Source organism: Pongo pygmaeus, chromosome 16 (assembly GCF_028885625.2).
Source record: "Pongo pygmaeus isolate AG05252 chromosome 16, NHGRI_mPonPyg2-v2.0_pri, whole genome shotgun sequence".
Classification (NCBI taxonomy): Eukaryota; Metazoa; Chordata; class Mammalia; order Primates; family Hominidae; genus Pongo; species Pongo pygmaeus.
In genome coordinates this window covers 90,395,720-90,414,839 of record NC_072389.2, presented here as the reverse complement: position 1 = coordinate 90,414,839, position 19,120 = coordinate 90,395,720, and the positions used below count along the sequence as shown (strand labels likewise).

The window sequence follows — 19,120 nt, the reverse complement described above, 5'->3', positions numbered from 1 at the left end:
GAATGGCCCCAGGTGGGTGGTGAGTGGTGGCTGGAGACCTAGCAGAGCCCAGGCCCAGCCCTCGGTGCCAGCCATACCCTTGTGCCCTCAGCTCATCTGCTCCTACATCCTGCGGCCTGTAGCCTTCTTGATGGGTGTGGCGTGGGAGGACTGCCCAGTGGTAGCTGAGCTGCTGGGGATCAAGCTGTTTCTGAACGAGTTTGTGGCCTATCAAGAACTCTCCAAGTACAAGCAACGCCGCCTGGCAGGGGCTGAAGAGTGGGTCGGCGACAGGAAGCAGTGGATCTCCGTGAGTGTCCCGGTCCCTTCCCTGCGGCAGGGGGATGACACAGCACAGCCACTCCTGAGGGCCCTTGGCAGCTGCTCTCCCACTCCCTGGACCTGGCTGAGACACACGGAAGTGGTGCTTCACCTCCTACATCCTGTAGTCCTGGGAGACAGGACAGCTTCGGGCTTCGCTGCCATCTTTCTCAAGGCCTCTTAGGAGGCTGAGGTGCAGGGAGAGAGCATTGTTTGGGATGTCTGAAAGCTAGCTCTAGATGGGTCATTTTTCACTGTGGCCTTGAGCCAGCCACAGTACCTTGCCTCTTCTGTTGGAAAATGGGGTGAGATGATTGCCACATCGATTCCAAAGGCATACACGTGTGCACCCAATGAGCTGGGAGAGTGAGTGAGATAAGGAGACTTCACTAACACCTTCACTGTTTTGTTTTGTTTTGTTTTGTTTAGGTTTGGTTTGGTTTGGTTTGGTTTTCTGAGATGGAGTCTCCCTCTGTCACACAGGCTGGAGTGCAGTAGCACATTCTTAGCTCACTGCAACTTCCACCTCCCGGGTTCGAGTGATTCTCGTGCCTCAGCCTCCCAAGTAGCTGGGACTACAGATGCCTGCCACCACACCCAGCTAATTTTTGGATTTTTAGTAGAGACGGGGTTCACCATGTTGGCCAGGCTGGTCTTGAATTCCTGACCTCAAATAATCCACCCGCCTCAGCCTCCCAAAGTGCTGGGAATACAGGTGTGAGCCACTGCACCCGGCCATTACCTTCACTGTTAATATAGTGGATTCAGTGCAGGGGTTGGCTCTTTCTGTTAAACTTTATTTTTAAAAACTATAAAAGCTCTATAAAATTAACCTTTCTAAAAGAATAGTAACCTTATTGAGAATGAAAAAATTACCTATAATCTCACCACCTCAGATAATAGTTATTGTTGTTTCTTACATTTTCCTCCATTCTTTTAAGAGAGAGTTTAGGCCAGGCACAGTGGCTCACGCCTGTATTCCCAGCACTTTGGGAGGCCAAGGTGGGAGGATCACTTGAGGCCAGGAGTTCAAGACTAGCCTGGGCAACATAGTGAGCCCCTGTCTTTACTAAAAATTTTAAAAATTGTGGGATGCAGTGGTGCATGCCTGTAGTCCCAGCTACTTGGGAGGCTGAGGCAGGAAGACGGCTTGAGCCCAGGAGTTTGAGGCTGTAGTGAGCTAGGATTGCATCACTGCACTCCAGCCTGGGCAACAGAGCAAGACCCTGTCTTTAAAAAAAAAAAAAAAAAAAAAAAAGGAAAGCGAGAGAGAGTTTACGTAGTTTCTGTCGTAGCAGCCAAACCGTGCTGTAGCCATTTTTGTTTTTTGTTGTTTTTTTTTTTTTTACTTACTATTACAACATAAGCATCATTTTTTATATGTGTCCTAACATATTTACCCAATCCCCTGCTGTTGGGCCATTCAGACAATTCTATTATTTGGTTTTTATCCACATGTTGAAATGAGTATCTTTGTGCATATAGCTCTTCCTTCCTCTCAGATCATTTCTGCAGCATTCCCAGGTGTGGGCTGACTGACTCCCATATGAGTCTTCACGTGGCTGCAGCAGCTGAAATCAGCAGCACCAGCTGTGCCTGCGAGCATTTATTTCACCACACAACTAAACAGCATCCAGTAGCTTCTTTTTAAAAACAAGGTTCACTACTTCAATAAGCAAATAATAGCTCATTGTTTTCATTTGCATTACTTGGGTGACTGGAAACTTTCAATGGGAAGTCCTTTCTCTTGTCTTTTTAATTATTTTTTAAATTGTAAAGGAAGGGACTCTTTAGGTTTTTTAAAAAAGAAAGTTTGTGGCCAGGCACGGTGGCTCACACCTGTAATCCCAGCACTTTGGGAGGCTGAGGTGGGTGGATCACTTGAGGTCAGGAGTTTGAGACCAGCCTGACCAACATAGCGAAACCCCTTCTCTACTAAAAATACAAAAATCAGTGGTTGTGGTGGAATGTGCCTGTAGTCCCAGTCCTTGTGCTGAGGCACGAGAATCGCTTGAACCTGGGAGGAGGAGGTTGCAGTGAGACAAGATTGTGCCACTGCACTCCAGTTTGGGCAACAGAGTGAGACTCTGTCTCAAAAAACAAAACAAAACAAAAAGCCAGGCGTGGTGGCTCACACCTGTAATCCCAGCACTTTTGGAGGCTGAGGCTGGAGGATCACCTGAGGTCAGGAGTTTGAGACCAACCTGACCAACATGGAGAAACCCCGTCTCTACTAAAACTACAAAAATTAGCCAGGCGTGGTGGCAGGTGCATGTAATCCCAGCCACTCAGGAGGCTGGGGCAAGAGACTCTCTTGAACCCAGGAGGGGGAGATTGCAGTGAGCCAAGATTGCACCATTGTACTCCATCCAGCCTGGGCAACAAGAGTGAAACTCCATCTCAAAAAAAAAAAAAGGTTTGTATAGAGTAAAAAGCACAAGTTTCCCCTCACTGCTTACTCTCACCTCTGGTCTCACCCCTCCTCAGAGGTTAATAGAGGGCACGCCCCTTCCTGTTCTTTTTTTTTCTTATTTATTTTTAATTTTTGTGAGTACATAGTAGGTGTATATATTTATGGGGTACATGAGGTGTTTAGATACAGGCATGCAGTGTAAAAATATGGAATGTTTCATGAATTTGCACATCATCCTTGCGCAGGGGCCGTGCTAATCTTCTCCGTATCGTTCTGATTTTAGTACGTGTGCTGCCGAAGCAAGCACTTCATGATCTTTTTTTTATGAACTTCATTCCTTCAGCAAGTATTTGTTGAGACCACTTAGGTGCCAGGCATTCTGCTAGGCACTGGGGATAAAAAGGAGAATTACACAGACATGGCTCTGGTCTCGTGGAACCGACATGTAGTGAGAGACACAGGCAAAACACAAGAAAGCAAAGGAACAAAAATTAAAATAACCACAATTTGTGGTAAGTTCTATGAAGAAAACAACAAGAAAAAAAAAAACAGGGCAGGATCTTCCTTGGCTGGACTGGTCAGAAAAAAATATCCCTGAGGTGTGGCATTTAAGCCAAGACTTGGAGAACGGATGAACTAGGACAAGCTGGGAAAAACATTCCAAGGAAGAGGCATGTGCAAAGGCCCTGAGGTTGAAAAGCACTTGGTGTGCTTAGAGGGCAGAGGCAATGAATACAGCTAGAGCAGGTGGTAATCACGGGCCAAGGAGCAGTCAGAAATCACTGAAGATTTGACATTTTGAATTTTAAGAAGATGACTGGAGGCTGGGTGTGGTGGCTCATACCTGTAATCTCAGCACTTTGGGAGGCTAAGGCAGGAGGATCACTTAAGACCAGGAGTTCAAGACCAGCCCTGGAAACAAAGCAAGACTCTGTCTCTACAAAAAATTTAAAAATTAGCCAGGTATAGTGGTGCGCGCCTGTGGTCTCAGCTACTTGGGACACTGAGGCAGGAGGATCGCTTGGACCCAGGAGATTGGGGCTGCAGTGAGCTATGATTTTGCCACTGCACTCTAGCCTAGGTGACAGAGTGAGACCCTGTCTGAAAACAAAAGACAGAGAGAAGGAAGCAAGGAAGGAAAGAAGGAAGGGACAGAGGGAGGGAGGGAAAAAGACAGCGAGACGGAAGGAAGGGAGGGAGGGAGGGAGGCTGGGGCTGCTCTGTGGAACACAATTGTAGGTGGGCAAGCAGAGATGCAGGTACCTTCATATTTTTTCCAATAATATTTGTATCAATGCTTTATGTTATAAAGGCATTAACTTTTTTCTGATATATTTTCTACATATACTTTTCCTAGCCTTTTCTTTTATTGCCCTTTGTGTTGTATAAGGAAATTTATTTTTTGGTTTTTAAATGTAGAACACTTCATGAATTTGCGTGTCATCCTCAGGTAGGGGCCATGCTAATCTTCTTTGTATCATTGAAGTTTTAATATATGTGCACAAGAAGCAAGCACAGGAATGTGTTGTTGTTTTTTTTAATTAAAAAAATTGTATTTACTTAGAGGCATTCAGAATGTCAACAAAACAGCTGTAACTTTTGAGTGGTATGTATATATGTATTTATTTATTGATTGATTTTTGGAGACTGGGTCTCACTTTGTCACCCAGGCTGGAGTGCAGTGGTGCAATCACAGCTTACTGTAGCCTCTGCCTCCTGGGCTCAAGTGATCCTCCTGCCTCAGCCCCTTTGTAACTGGGATCACAGACGTGTGCCACCACACCTCGCTAACTTTTGCATTTTTTGTAGAGACGGGGTCTCACCATATTGCCCAAGTTGGTCTCAAACTCCTGACCTCAAGCAATCCTTCTGCCCTGGCCTCCTAAATTGCTGGGATTACAGGCATGAGCCACCACACCCAGCTCAAGTGGTGTTTAGTTAACAGAACAGCAACGATTTTGTGTAAGCTGCATCAGAGACAACTAAAGATGAAGGCAATACCATCCACACACATAACTAATTTGTGCTGTGTGCCAACAAGAGCCTGCTTTAAATTTCCATGCCAATTTATAACCCCCATACTGCACCAGGCAAGGTTGGTGGCTATTGAAAATACCACCAGGACAGAGTTATCTAAAGACACATTGGGTAGTATGTTAACTATACAAAAAAAAAGACACTGTACAGTTTAAAAACAAATCTTACATGGCCTTACATTTTAATTTATTTCTTTAAAAGGAATGAATTTAGTGTGGGGGAGTTAAATACATTATATACAAGAAAAAAACTACTAGAACTAGCTTATTCATCATCTTCATCTTCCCCATCTTTCCTTCCCCCTCATCCTCTTCCTCTTTCTCATGTTTCTCCTATTCTTTCTTTTTCTTGCTTTTTCAGCCTTGACAGCTCCCTTATTTTTGCTGCATCAGGCTTTCCTTTAGCTCAGTATGCAGCAATATCCCTTTTGTATTTTTCTTCCAGCTTCGCAAGTGTCTTTTTCTAAGGCTGCTTATCCTCCACAGCGGTTTTATAACCACATCTCTCCTACTTTCTTTGCAACATCGACAACGGATAGGCTGGGATGTTCTCCTTTGATTTTTGGGTGATGCTTGGAATAGAACAAGAAGAGGCCAAAGGAGGCCTCTTGGCCTTGGGGATGCTGGGACTTCTTTTTTGTTTTCCCTTTAGGAAGGATGTAAGTTTTCATTTCTCTTTCCTAGCCAGCCTTGTCCGCCTTTGCCACATCTTCAAATTTTCTTTTCTCTTTAGCTGACATGGTTGTCTGCCTCTCTGGCACTTCTTTGAAAGCTCTGAGCAGTTGCCTGAAGCATCTGGGTGCTTCTTCTTGTGCCTCTACCAACAAGCTTGGACAGGGACTGCATATGATGACATTTTGCCTCTTGGCTTCTTAGGGTCTCCTCTGCCCAGGTTTAGTTATTTTTCCTCAGTGAGGCACAGAGTCACCCAGTGCCTGTCAGCTCTCACTTGACCCAGCATTTGGGATTTTTTATTTTTTTATTTTTTTTGAGACAGAGTCTCGCTCTATCGCCCAGGCTGGAGGGCAGTGGTGCGATCTCAGCTCACTGCAAGCTCCGCCTCCTGGGTTCACGCCATTCTCCTGCCTCAGCCTCCCAGGTAGCTGGGACTACAGGCACCCGCCACCGGGCCTGGCTAATTTTTTGTATTTTTAGTAGAGATGGGGTTTCACCATGTTAGCCAGGATGGTCTCGGTCTCCTGACCTCGTGATCCACCCGCCTTGGCTTCCCAAAGTGCTGGGATTACAGGCGTGAGCCACTGCGCCCGGCCAGGATTTGTTTTTTTAAACACAGATTTTATACCAAATCTTTTCTTTTGTGATTTCTTCCATTATTTATAAACTTAGAAAGTTATCTGGAAAGTGCAGCTGGGCACGGTGGCTCATGCCTGTAACTCCAACACTTTGGGAGGACAAGGAGGGTGGGTCACTTGATGCCAGGAGTTTGAGACCAGCCTGGCCAACATGGCAAACAAGAAATGTTTGGCAAAACAAGAAATACAAAACTTAGCCAGGTGTGGTAACACACACCTGTCATCCCAGCTACTTGGGAGGCTGAAGCATGAGAATTGCTTGAACCCAGGAGGCAGAAGTTTTCAGAAAAAGGAAAGAAAGAAAAAGAAAGTTATCGGGAAAGCATGAAATTTGTGAAATAATGTGATGAGATAATTCAGACCATGAGCTTTGGAGTCAGAACTGAGTTCAAATTCTGATACAGCTACCTTCTTGCTGTGTGAACTTCCTTAGTTACTTAACCTCTCTGAGCCTCTGTTTGCTCCTTTCCAAAATAAGAGTAATAATACTACCTTGTAACTATATTTATTATCCTATATTTTCTATCATTTTATTCTTAAAATATTAATATTTATCTAGAATTAATTTTTATATAGTGTGAGGGGAGGCTGTGTACCAATTTTTAAAATAATTTTTAATTTTTGTGGGTACAGAGTAGGTGTATATATTTATGAGGTACATGAGATGCTTTGATACTGGCATGCAATGTGAAATAAGCACATCATGGAGAATGGGGTATCCATCCCTTCAAGCACTTATCCTTTGTGTTACAAACAATCCAATTATACTCTTAGTTATTTTTAAATGTACAATTAAGTCATTATTGACTATAGTCACCCTGTTGTGCTATAAAATATTAGCTCTTATTCATTCATTCTATTTTTTTGTACCCATAAACCAATTTTGTTTTCCAATTATTTCATTTTGGCTCTTAAAACTTATTTCTGGGAAATAAGACAGTTGTTAAGAACAAAAGCGAATAACTATCGTGTTTAAACACTTGCTCTCTGCCTGGTGTTTCCCATACATTATATAATCCTTTTTACAGCCCTCCCAGGCAAGTACTATTATTCCCCTGTTCCAGACAGGGACACTGACACTAAAAGAAGTGACTGACTTCTCAAGCTGATCGTTGGTGAGACAATCCTAGAAGCCAGGCTGGCTGGGCTTCTCTTACTCTTACGCTTTCCTGTGGGCCACACTCCTTCTCTCAGCCTGAGAGCATTCACAGGAGTGCTGTGAACTGGAAGCCCAGGATTGCAGGGTCAGGGACGGGGCTGTCCACCAAATGGCCCCAGGACAGAGCTTAGTAGGGCCAAAGCGAGAGGACTAAGAAAGGCTGAACCCCATCCAGAAAGGCGGTAATGAAGATTAAAAGGTTGAAGGACAGGCTGGGCGTGGTGGTTCACACCTGTAATCCCAACACTTTGGGAAGCTGAGGTGGGCGATCATCTAAGGTCAGGAGTTTGAGACCAGCCTGCCCAACATGGCGAAACCCCATCTCTACTAAAAATACAAAAAATCAGCTGGACGTGGTGACGGGCACCTATAATCCCAGCTACTCGGGAGGCTGAGGCAGGAGAATCGCTTGAACCCAGGAGGCAGAGGTTGCAGTGGGCCGAGATTGTGCCACTGCACTCCAGCCTGGGTGACAAGAGTAAAACTCTGTCTCAAAAAAACAAAAACAAAAAAACAAACAAAGAAACAAACAAAAAAAGGTTGAAGGACAGATAAGAGAGGGGGGCTATGTTTTTGATGTGGTGTAGTTTGAGCCGACTTAGAGGTGAGATTGCAAGGCTGGGGAAGGGGCAGCACAGAGGGCTCAAAGGTCAATTACATGTAAGAAGTGGATAAAATTAAGGCCAGGGAGCCTTATAGGGGTGTTATAGGGGTGCCCCAGGCCCATCTGAGGGGAACCCCTCCTCATGCATCTTCTGTATTTTCAGGTCAGAGCTGAAGTCCTCACGACGTTTGCCCTCTGTGGATTTGCCAATTTCAGCTCCATTGGGATCATGCTGGGAGGCTTGAGTGAGTCTAATCAGGGCCTCACCAGTGTCTAGGAGAGTCTGGGACTTGAACTTGCTCGGGACACGTAGGCCTCAGTTGTCTCATTTGTCTAAAGCAGGACCCAAACAAGATGGCCATAGAGGCCAGGTGTAGTGGCTCATGCCTGTAATCCCAGCACTTTGGGAGGCCCAGGCGGGTGGATCACTAGAGGCCAGCCTGGCCAACATAGCAAAACTCCATCTCTACTAAAAATACAAAATTAGCCAGGCGTGGTGGTGCACGCCTGTGATCCCAGCTACTCAGGAGGCTGACCCAGGCACGAGAATGCTTGAAACCAGGAGGCAGAGACTGCAGTGAGCTGAGATCGCACCACTGCACTCCAGCCTGGGCTACAGAGCGAGACTCTGTCTCAAAAAAAAAAGAAAAAGATGTTCATAGAGTTTCCTCCTAGCCCTAGAATTCCCTGATTCTCTGCTGCTGCTGGTAGCCCAGAAGTTAGCACCTGGGCCTTGAAGGCCAAGCCTGGCTCAGGGGCTGGAGGTGTGGTGCTTGCCTGTCCCCAAGGCTTTGGCCTGCCTGTTCCCACACCCACAGTGGACAGGCAGGCAGGGCTGGTGGGGCCTAAGGTCGACAGGTCTGCACGGTTCTCAGTTCTTTACAAATAACATTTCCAGTCCTGGCAGCTACACTGCCTGGTGGTGTAATCATCCCATTTCACAAAGAAGGAAACGGAGTCTTCATGAAGTGAAGTGGTGGCCCAAGTCACTCAGCTAGTGAGTGGCTGAGCCTGTATTTGATCCCAGGTCTGCCTGACTCCAAACTCACATTCTTTTCCCGCATCTGCCACTCATGGTATGTAGGGAGATGTGGGGCATTGCCTGGGGGTCCAAGCCAGGCCAAAGAGGACTCCTGAGCTCAGCAAGCTGTCAGGAAGACAACGTCTGTCCCTCTGGCCATCTATTAATAGAAGAGGAAGGGAGGTCAGCAGATGCAGCCAGAGCTGCGGAACATGGCCAGAGAGAGACACAGCTTCCCTGGCCCTGAGCATTTCTGTCCCCTTGCAGCCTCCATGGTCCCCCAACGGAAGAGCGACTTCTCCCAGATAGTGCTCCGGGCGCTCTTCACGGGAGCCTGTGTGTCCCTGGTGAATGCCTGTATGGCAGGTGAGTGCAGGCCTGGCAGGCTCAGAAGGTGGAACCCTGATTTTCTGGCTAGCCCGGGGGCCCTGCCCACCCACCGCTTTCCCTCCACAGGGATCCTCTACGTGCCCAGGGGGGCTGAAGTCAACTGCGTGTCCCTCTTGAACACGACCCTCAGCAGCAGTAGCTTTGAGATTTACCGGTGCTGCCGTGAGGCCTTCCAGAGGTGAGGGCCTGGGCTCTGGGACCTGCAGGGCACCCACAGTGATAGACAGAATGCCTGAGTGCTGGGGGGATGCCTTTGGTATCAGGGTGAGGGTAGAAATGTTATGGCTGCAGCTAATGGGGAAGTGAAGGCTCGAGGACCAATGGAGGAAGGGTGGACCAGAGACTTGAAACAGTGTTCCCAGTGTTGCACAGCCTGGTGGTGGCCAGCAGAACCAGGCCTGGAGCTCACACTGCAACCTTTGCTTTCTTTTTAGCATCAACCCAGAGTTCAGCCCACAGGCCCTGGACAACTGCTGTCGGTTTTACAACCACACGATCTGTGCATAGTGAGGACAGAACAAGTTTGTGCTTCTGTACTTCTGAGGGCTGTTCTCCCCCAGGAACCATCTGTCACCACCTTCTCTTTCCCAGGGCCCTCTTCAGGGAAGCCATGGGACTTAGACCCAGCTCAATCCCACAATTGGGAAGGGGAGAGTGCAGAGAGTGAGGACATAAGGAAGGACATGTCCCACTCCATCCCCCTTCCTGCTCCCCCATTTCCTACCTCCCCCAGTGTGAATTCTCAGGGTCACTTCTGCCTCCTCCCCTTTCCCCTCCACATCCAAACAGCACCCTGGTCCTCTCTATCCCCCCTTTCCTGGGGTCCCTCACATGCCCCTTCCCTTCTGTTGTGGGCCACAACAAAGCCTCCTCCCCGCCCCACTTCCTGGGCACTAGGATCTTTCTGTGGCTTCTTCCCCTGCTGGGTGGTGTCACCTCTTTCTCTGCTTTCAGAGACTCCCTTCCCGCCTTTCCTCAGAGTGCTTCCCAAACTGAGGTCCCGTGGCATACTGTCCTGGGAGGCGTTCAGAGGGTTCCATGATGGACTAGGTTTGGAACCACGGGGATGAATAAACTTAGAGAGGGCTATTTAGACTTTTTGTTTGTTTATTTTTTTGTTTTTTTAACTGTGAACTTGTCAGAGCTTGGTGTGGATATGAGGCTTTTTCCAAATTTACTTGACCATAAAAACCTTTTCATTCTGTCACCCAGGCTAGAGTACAGTGAGGTGATCATGGCTCACTGCAGCGTCAACCTCTCAGGCTCAAGCGATCCTCCCACCTCAGCCTCCTAAGTAGCTAGGACTATAGGCACGTGCCACCATGTCCAGCTAATTTATATATATATACACACACATATATATACATGTGTATATATGTATATATGTACATATACGTATATGTGTATATGTGTATATATGTACATATACATATATGTGTATATATGTATATATGTACATATACGTATATGTGTATATATGTACATATACGTATATGTGTATATATGTATATATGTACATATACGTATATGTGTATGTATATATGTACATATGTGTATATATGTACATATATACAAAATATATATATACTATATATATACAAAATGTATATATATTTATATATATATATATTTTTTTGGTAGAGATGAGGTCTTGCTGTGTTGCCCAGGCTGGTCTCAGACTCCTGGACTCAAGTAGTCAGCCCACCTTGGCTTCCCAAAGTGTTGGGATTATAAGCATAAGTCACTGTACCTGGCCCATAAGAACCTTTTTGATGGAAGTTTCTCAGTTGAAGATTTTGTGGAATACAACTTGGGAAATATTGGCTAATGTTCAAACTGCTTTACTCTAGGCAACTGTAATGTTAGCAAATGCTTATGTGGCACTGTGTGCCAGGCACTCTTCTCAGCGCTTTATATATTTTAACTCAATCCTTACAACAACTTCATGAAGTAGGTGTTATTATTATCACCAGTTGAGGAATCAGAGTCGTGGACAGGTTAAGCTACGTGCCTAAAGGGACACAGCTGGGAAGAGTCAGAGGCAGGATTTGAGCCAGACCACCTAGTTCTGGGTGGTATAGGGGTGCCCCGGGCCCATCTGAGGGGAGCCCCTCCTCATGCATCTTCTGTATTTTCAGGTCATAACACAAACTGTGATGTGGAGCCTCTCTGTTGGGCTGCTGGTGTTCAGGGAACCCTGATGTGTGGCCCGCCCTCACCTCCCTCCCTGCCTTTACTCCCCACCCCAAGCCCTCTGTGCCACTAGGTAAGGCCTGACGTTCCTCCCCGCCTTCATTTCTGGAGTTCCTATCACCAGCATGCCCTCTCCATCTCCCTGCTGCCTGCCCTGCTCCCATCTCAGTTCTCATTTTCCCCAGCAGCTTTGGCTTCCAGGACCTGCGATGCACCCTGCCCTTGTGGCTGCTGGGCCCCTACACCCTCACCCCTACCTGCCAGGTCCAACTTCCTTCCTGGCTGGGGCTGGCCCTGACCTAGGGCAGTGGGAGGATGGAGCCCTGGGCAGCAGTTATTCAGCTCAGCCCCAGTGAGCCAGGTCCTGCTTCTGTTCTGCCACAGGCTTTGGTTCCAGTGGGCAGCAGCCTTGCTCCTTGTGACCCCCACAGGCTGACCTGGGTCCCCATCCTCAGGGCCTGTGTCCTTCCCTTAGCTCCACAGAGTGGAGGTTTGGCCTGACTCCTGTAGCTCCAGCTAGGCTCTTGCCTTCTCTCTGCAGCTCTCCCTCAGTCCCTGCCATCTGCTCCAGCTGCCCTTGGGCTGTGGGCAGGGTGCCCTGTTGATGTGGACAACACAATCCTCTCCCAGAATTGGCCCTCCGCCCCTTCCCTGCCCATCTGTTGGCCTCAGCTCCACTAGCTGGGTCATGGAACAGCCCAAGGACTGCCCTTGACCCCCTTCTCTGGACTCCCTGCACACTCATTCTGGGGCCGGTGGCCTTCTCTAGAAGACTGCAGGCCACTTGAATATAGGGCTCACAATGTACCCTTGTGTCTTAGTCTGTTTTGGCTGATAACAAAATACCATAAACGGGATAGCTTATAAACAACAGAAATGTATTTCTCACAGCTCTTGAGGCTGGGAAGTCCAAAATCAAGGTGCTAGAAGATGCTGTGTCTGGTGAGAGCCTGTTTCTCATAGGTGGCACCTTCTCCCTGTGTCCTCACATGGCAGAAGAGGCTAATGAGATCCCTGAGGCCTCTTGCATAAGGACACTAATCCCATTCATGAAGGCTGTACTCTCATGACCTTATCACCTCCCGAAGGCCCCCGCTCCTAATACCTTCATCTTGGGGGCTAGGATTTCAGCATATGAACTTTGAGGAGACATGAACATTCAGACCATAGCACATAGTAGTGTAAGCTATTAACAAGAGGGGAAAATGGGTGTGGGATATATGGGAGCTAGGTAGTATTGGTGCAACATTTTGTAAGTCTAAACTATTCTAAAATTTAATAGTTTATTTTTTAAATGGCATGGGAAAAAAAAAAACTGCGTGGACACAGATGCTGTGTAACTTGTAATTCAGCCCATGGGTAACTCTGTCCTAGACAATGCATGTCCCAGTAGGCAGCCTGCCAAGGTCTGTGAGTTGACTAATGGGCTTCATTGACCCCCCTTCTTGCCCCTTTCTTCCCATGGCCGTGCCCTCACCTCTGCTGCCCCCTCAGTTTAATTCAAGCTCATGCCTTCAGCTGAATGTTAATTAGTCCTGACCTCTTCGCAACCACATGAAGAATATCATCTGCTTGAAATTACTTTTGACTCGGGATTAGTGAGCCCTGAGGTTGGACAGGACCTTAAACATCATTTTGAGGGTGTCTACCTCACCATCCAGCTTTTCTGAGAATGTTTACACCCACTGCACGGATGGCCTCTGTCACCATGTTTTTATGTTTGAGTCATGAGACTCCATTCCCATGAGTGATTTGCTATTGAACCAGGACTGAACGCCTGACTCAGGGCAGGCCAAATCTGTACTCTTGCCAATGGCCTTTCGGATTCTCAGGAAGGAATATGAATTATAAAACCCAGAAACAGAGCTGGGAGCTGAGTCACCACGGTGGGGCTATGGCTTGGAGCTGATCTCATTCGCTCCCTTACTGCAGCCCAGTTGTTCTGCTTTTCCTTGGATTCCATGACAGCCAAATTCTTTCCAGAAATCCCCTCTAACCTAAACTAATTGAGAAAGTTCCTCTTTGTGATGAGAAGGACATTGCCTAGGATAGTCACTTTGTTAACCCCCTATTCTGCTTGAAATCAAGCAGTCATTCATCATTTGCTTAAATCTCATCAAGATAGTAACCTCACACCTCTCATTGCTACTCCACATTGGAGAGCTCCACTTCTGAGAAGGTTCTTTTTTGATTTTGCATCAAAAAATGTTTTGCTTTAATCCATCCCAGTTTTGCCATTCTGGGCCACTCTGAATGGGTCTCATCTCATATGTATATCTTTGTTGTCCTTTTTCCTACTTACCGAAGTTAATACTTGCCCATTCGTTTTAAAAGTCAAATCTTAAAACTTATAGAAATGGCTTAATCCCTTTTCCACATGACAGTCCTTCAACTATTTGAAGATGATGCCCATCCAGGCTTCCCTTCTCTGAGCCAGGCACCCTTAGTTCTTTCAGCTGTTTCTCACATAACACATAGCAGGGTTTCAAAATTTGCTCCAGACTTGATTCTAAACTGTTCTGCATTTGTGTGCAGACAGTGCATGAGTCATGAGCAAGTCTAAGATGAAGCCAGAACACAGCATGGTAAATATGATCTCATGGGTGGAACCAAGATGATGTGATGAGACTAAAGATTGGATATGGTCTTAGGAGGATATTTGAAAGAGGCAGACTTATTAGGAAGGGTGTTTTGCTTTGTTGTTTTTTTTTGTTTGAGATGGGGCCTCTGTTGCCCAGGCTGCTGTGCAGTAGCACAAAATTCCTGGCTCGCTGCAGCCTTGACCTCCTGTGCTTAAGGGGTCCTCCCACCTCAGCCTCCCACCTCAGCCTCCCAAGTAGCTGAGACTACAGGTGGTGCCACCATGCCCGGCTAATTTTTTTTTTTTTTTTTTTTTTTTTGGTAGAGATGGCGGGGACTCTCTCTATGTTGCCCAGGCTGGTCTTGAACTCCTGGCCTCAAGTGATTCACCCATCTCTGCCTCCCAAAGTGCTTGGATTACAGGTTTGAGCCACTGTGCCCAGCCTTAGGAAGGGTGTTAAGAAGCTACATGCCTGCTTCAGAAATCCTCAAATCCGAGGGCTTGCATGTTGAGGGTATAACTTGAGGAGCAGTTGTCATTTAGGAGAGAATGAGAGAAAGTCCTGGCCTGGATCATAAAGGCACTATCTCTAGGACACAGCAGGAATGGGGTGGGAAGGAACTTATCTACGGGGGCATCCTACTTGCCCACCACCAAGGGGTGCAACAAGTTCCTACCTTGCCTGGAGGTTGCTTTCCATTTCCTGAGAGAGAGAAATTGCAGCTTTGGATGAAGTTCTGACAAAGATATGGAATGGTGGAATGGGGACAATTTGCCAACAGAGACTTTGTCACTGGCAGGGATGGGGAGGCAGCACAGCCAGGCGGTTGTCCCACACTGGAGTAAAAAGGCATTTAGGAAAGAGACTCTGCAAGAAACGGCAGCGTTTGAATTGAACCCTGTCTCTGCTGGGCAAAATATCCTAATGAGGAAGGAAAGGCAGAGGCAACAAAAGAAATCAACGTGGCTATGAGTGAATAGCAAGGATCTCATTCATAAACTCAAAATTTTTAAATATTAAGCACCAACATCAGGCTGAAGAACACGTGACCCGTGTAGAAAGAAAGCTGGCTGTCCTCCAGTCGCCAGTCTCCCCTTTTTTTTAGTAAAAACTGATAATCCAGCTGGGCATGTGGCCACTTACAATAAAAACTACATTTCTCAGCCAGGCGCGGTAGCTCAGGCCTGTAATCCCAACACTTTGGGAGGCTGAGGTGGGAGGAGTTCAAGATTAGCCCGGGCAACATGGTGAGACCCTGTCTCTATAAAAAATAAAAAATTAGCTGGGCATGGCGCTGTGTGCAAGCAGTCCCAGCTACTCAGGAGGCTGAGGTGGGAGGATCACTTGAGCCTGGGAGATTGAGACTGCAGTGAGCTGATAGCACCACTGCACTCCAGCCTGGGTGACAAGAGTGACTCTGTCTTAAAAGAAAAAGAAAAAGGACTACATTTCTCAACCTTCCTGGGCTAGGGGTGGCCATGGTCTGGCCAGTGGGGTGTGAGCAGAAGTCCAGTAGGCAGCCTCTCATCATGCCCTTGGAAGAGGGTTCTGTTGACTTTTTCTTAAGGGACAGATAGTAAATATTTCAGGTTTCGTGGACCATATTGCTGTGTTGCGACTACTCAACTCTGCACTCATAGTTGAAAGCAGCCATAGACAAACAAAGGAGAGTGGCTGTGTTCCGATAAAGCCTGTTTACAAAAACAGGTGGCCAGCCTGCAGGCTGTGGTTGCTAACCCCTGCCTTAGATAAATGGGCACATCCCGCACGTTCCTGGTATATTTCACATTTTTGCTCCATGCCAGTTGGAATGCAGATGGGAAGGTGAGCAAGCTTGGACCATGAAGACAAAGGCAACACCCAAGAGATGGAGCAGCTTCAAGTTAAAGGGAGCCTGAGGCCGTGGCTCGCCTCTGTAGTCCCAGCACTTTGGGAGGCCAAGGTGGGCAGATCTCTTGAGCCCCGGAGTTTGAGACCAGCCTGGGCAACATGGTGAAACCCCTTCGAGAAAAATTAGCTGGGCATGGTGGTGGGCACCTGTAGTCCCAGCTACTTGGGAGGCTGAGACAGGCTTGAGCCTGGGAGGTGGAGGCTACAGTAAGCCATGACCCACTGCACTCCAGCTCAGGTGACAGAGCGAGACCCTGTCTTAAAGAAAAAAAAAAAAAAAGAAGGAGTCTGGGGTCCTGATGTCTTTGCAGAGCAAGACTGCCACGACAGCACAAACTTTATGTGAGAGGGGAATAAGTTTCTATCTTGTTTATGTTATTATTTGGGATCTCTTATATGAGCCTGCTAATAGACAGGAAGAATAAGATAGGCGGTAAGAAGGAGCAGATTTGCCTCTTTCCTGCGGGGGTCCTGATGAACAAATGGGAACAAGCTATTATTAACAAAGTGCCCATCACCCCTGCCTGGCACTCCTGGTTCTCTGGTAACATGGGGCTGGTACATTCACCTGGAGTCCTAAATGGGCCCACTCCTTCTGACAAAGTCTAAATCTGAAACATACCTCCCACTGGCCACCAAGACTTTGGAGAAAAAAGAGAGACTCCTGATACATACGCGAGAGGAAGTGGAAAGAGAGCCAGATGGCCAAACTGCAAAGTTTTCCAATTTAGCTTCATGATGGGAAAACACCAGAGACAGAAGGCAAGGCGAGGCAAGGGAGGCTCACAGCAGCTTCCAGCCTCAGGCTTACAGAAGCAGGAGTCAGCAGAGGTCCATGTGCTGTGTATAACCTTTCAACACACAGTGACCTGATCCACTGGTAAGTGTGGCCCAGTCTACCCACTAAGATCCATGTTCCCTCCCCTTGAAGAACAGCAAGGAACTAGAACAGGAGCTAGAAGAAGGACAGGCCTCTCAGGTCCCCATCCTGCTCACCTCCCACCTGCCAAACACTGCAAATTATGTTGAGAGCAAAAAAGAACAAGGAAGAGATGATCCCACAGGGATTGCTTGGAGCAGTTTTCTCATCCTCACACTGGCTGTGTGGCTATCTGCTCTCCATACAGACACCTTTCCTATCTTTCCAAGGTGGGACTCATTTCTCATCTACAAGTAAGAAGGCAGTAACCCACAGATCAAGACTGCCCACCAGATGAACACACGAAATGCTGCTACACTCTCCCACACGTCAGTAAATTCCTTTCATCCAATGACTCCACGTACTTCAGTGATGGACCATGAGTGAGCCTGACCAGGCTGGAGGTGCTACCACGCAGGCTACTTCCTCCACTCAGCCCCAACTGACAAAGGACACATTTTTATCCCAGCAAAACTTCTGTTTTTCTTTTTCCAAGAAAAAAGAAAAGTCGTCGGGCACAGTGGCTTACGCCTGTAATCCCAGCACTTTGGGAGGCCAAGGCAGGAGAATCGCTTGAGCCTGGGAGTTTGAGACCAGCCTGGGTAACATGGTGAAACCTAGTCTGTACAAAAAAATACAAAAAATTAGCCAGGTGTCGTGGTGCATGTCTGTAGTCCCAGCCACTCCTGGGAGGTCGAGGCTGCAGTGAGCTGTGGATCGTGCCACTGCACTCCAGCCTGGGAAACAGAGTGAGACCCCGTCTCAAAAAATTAAAAAAATTTTAATAATAAAGTATAAAGAAAAGTTATTTAAAGATAGAAAATTCACTTTATAAACAAAAGATTGCTTTTATCCCTTGAAACTTCCTTCCTCAATAAGATTCTTTTCTACTTTTAGAGGAGTCCATTGTTTATATTACCAAACTATTCTTTTCAATGCCATCGCATCAATTAGAAGACAAATAAGCTCCATCAAAGCATACAGCTTTCAAGGGATCTTTTCTTGGGCAGTGCCCAGAGGGCAGATATTTCTAATCTCTAATCCTCTTTGGATCTGGGGCATGTCATTATTTCAGTGTCAGCTGCTCTGAGCCAGAGTGTGGCCCGATGCTGCAGGCTGGGACCAGGGTCCTCCAGGTAGGCACAGAACCCAGAGATGAGAAAGTCTAATGGCTGGTATGGAAAAGACAGGGCCTCCTTCTGAAAAGTTCCATAACTCGGTGAATCATCTTCAATGACTTAAACTGTTAGGAGTCTCAGGAAGTTCATATCAAGAGCTCTCAACAGCTGGTGGGTTTTATCACTTAGAGGTGTGTTACTGTAATTAATTGATTCCTTTATAACAGTGGAAAGCCTGAGCCAGGTGGCTCACACCTGTAATCCCAGCACTTTGGGAGACTGAGGCTGGAAGATTGCTTTGAGCCCACGAGTTCAAGACCAGCCTGGGCAACATAGCGAGACCTTGTCTCCATTAAAAATTTAAAAATTAGCCCAGCATGGTGACAAGCACCTGTAGTCCAAGGAGTCTCAGACAGGAGGATTGCTTGAGCTCAGGAATGTGAGGCTGCAGTGAGCTATGATCATACCACTGCACTCCAGCCTGCGTGACAGAGCAAGATGCAGTTTCAAAAATAAATAAGAAAAATAGAAAAATATAATAGTGAAAGTACTGGAGTTTATGAATGATTTACCTTATTTGTAAAAAATATATAAATCAGAGGGGTATATTACTTAGGATTCTTTTTGTTGCAAATGACAGAAAACAAATCAAATAGCTTAGGAGAAGAGGAATGTATGGGCACCAAGAGGGATGAGGGTGTAGCTGCAGGGAGCTGGGCCTGGGGACTTCATGACCCTAGGGCTCTGTCTACCGCTCAGTTCCTGCTTTTGTTGTGTTTGTGTCTTCCTGCACCGTGACCTCCTTCTACTGAATTGGATTTCTCCATAAGACCGGACCGTGGCCATCAGAAAATCATGGGTTCATATATTAGCTTGTTTTCCTGATAGCTAGTTGTGGCAAAGAAAGCAAACCTCCAAGAATGTGATTGATCTGTCAGGGCCATGTGCCCTCCTCCAGAGCCATTGTTGAGGCCTAGAAAATGGGATAGGGTGGTCAGTGGGCCTGGCTCTTCTGCCCACCCCTGAAGCAATCACTGTGACCAGGGAGGTAGAAGCTGGCAGCTCCTATTTGAACAGAAAGGGAAGGAGGAGCAGTTTCCCACAAGATTGGGGGTGTTGTTTCCTGATGAAAGCAACCATTCTTTCCATTTATCTATAAAGATTTCAAATGATAGCATATCT

At 46.9% G+C, this 19,120-nt stretch overlaps 1 protein-coding gene and 2 non-coding genes across 11 annotated transcripts in view; 1 reads left to right on the top strand and 2 right to left on the bottom strand.

The window, feature by feature from the left end:
• The window catches only part of SLC28A1 (solute carrier family 28 member 1), a 70,622-nt gene extending 53,048 nt beyond the window's left edge, over positions 1-17,574 (top strand). For 3 of the 9 annotated variants that reach the window (XM_054450984.1, XM_054450986.2, XM_054450985.1), the window contains 5 exons: positions 92-289; positions 7,989-8,070; positions 9,114-9,212; positions 9,303-9,414; positions 9,671-9,898. In XM_054450984.1, coding sequence (XP_054306959.1) covers positions 92-289; positions 7,989-8,070; positions 9,114-9,212; positions 9,303-9,414; positions 9,671-9,743 — 564 coding nt within the window. In that variant the 3' untranslated portion in view covers positions 9,744-9,898. Of the gene's footprint in view, positions 1-91; positions 290-2,958; positions 3,852-7,988; positions 8,071-9,113; positions 9,213-9,302; positions 9,415-9,670; positions 9,899-11,374; positions 11,600-11,970; positions 12,214-15,816 lie in introns of those variants that run through there. The other 6 variants (XR_008494104.2, XR_010123998.1, XR_008494105.2 and 3 more) reach the window with 6 other exon arrangements.
• Positions 2,914-3,020, bottom strand: LOC129014959 (U6 spliceosomal RNA). The gene has a single exon (XR_008494471.1). It is a non-coding gene; the product is annotated as a U6 spliceosomal RNA (small nuclear RNA).
• Positions 4,123-4,229, bottom strand: LOC129014970 (U6 spliceosomal RNA). The gene has a single exon (XR_008494482.1). It is a non-coding gene; the product is annotated as a U6 spliceosomal RNA (small nuclear RNA).
• Positions 17,575-19,120: the final 1,546 nt, after the last annotated feature.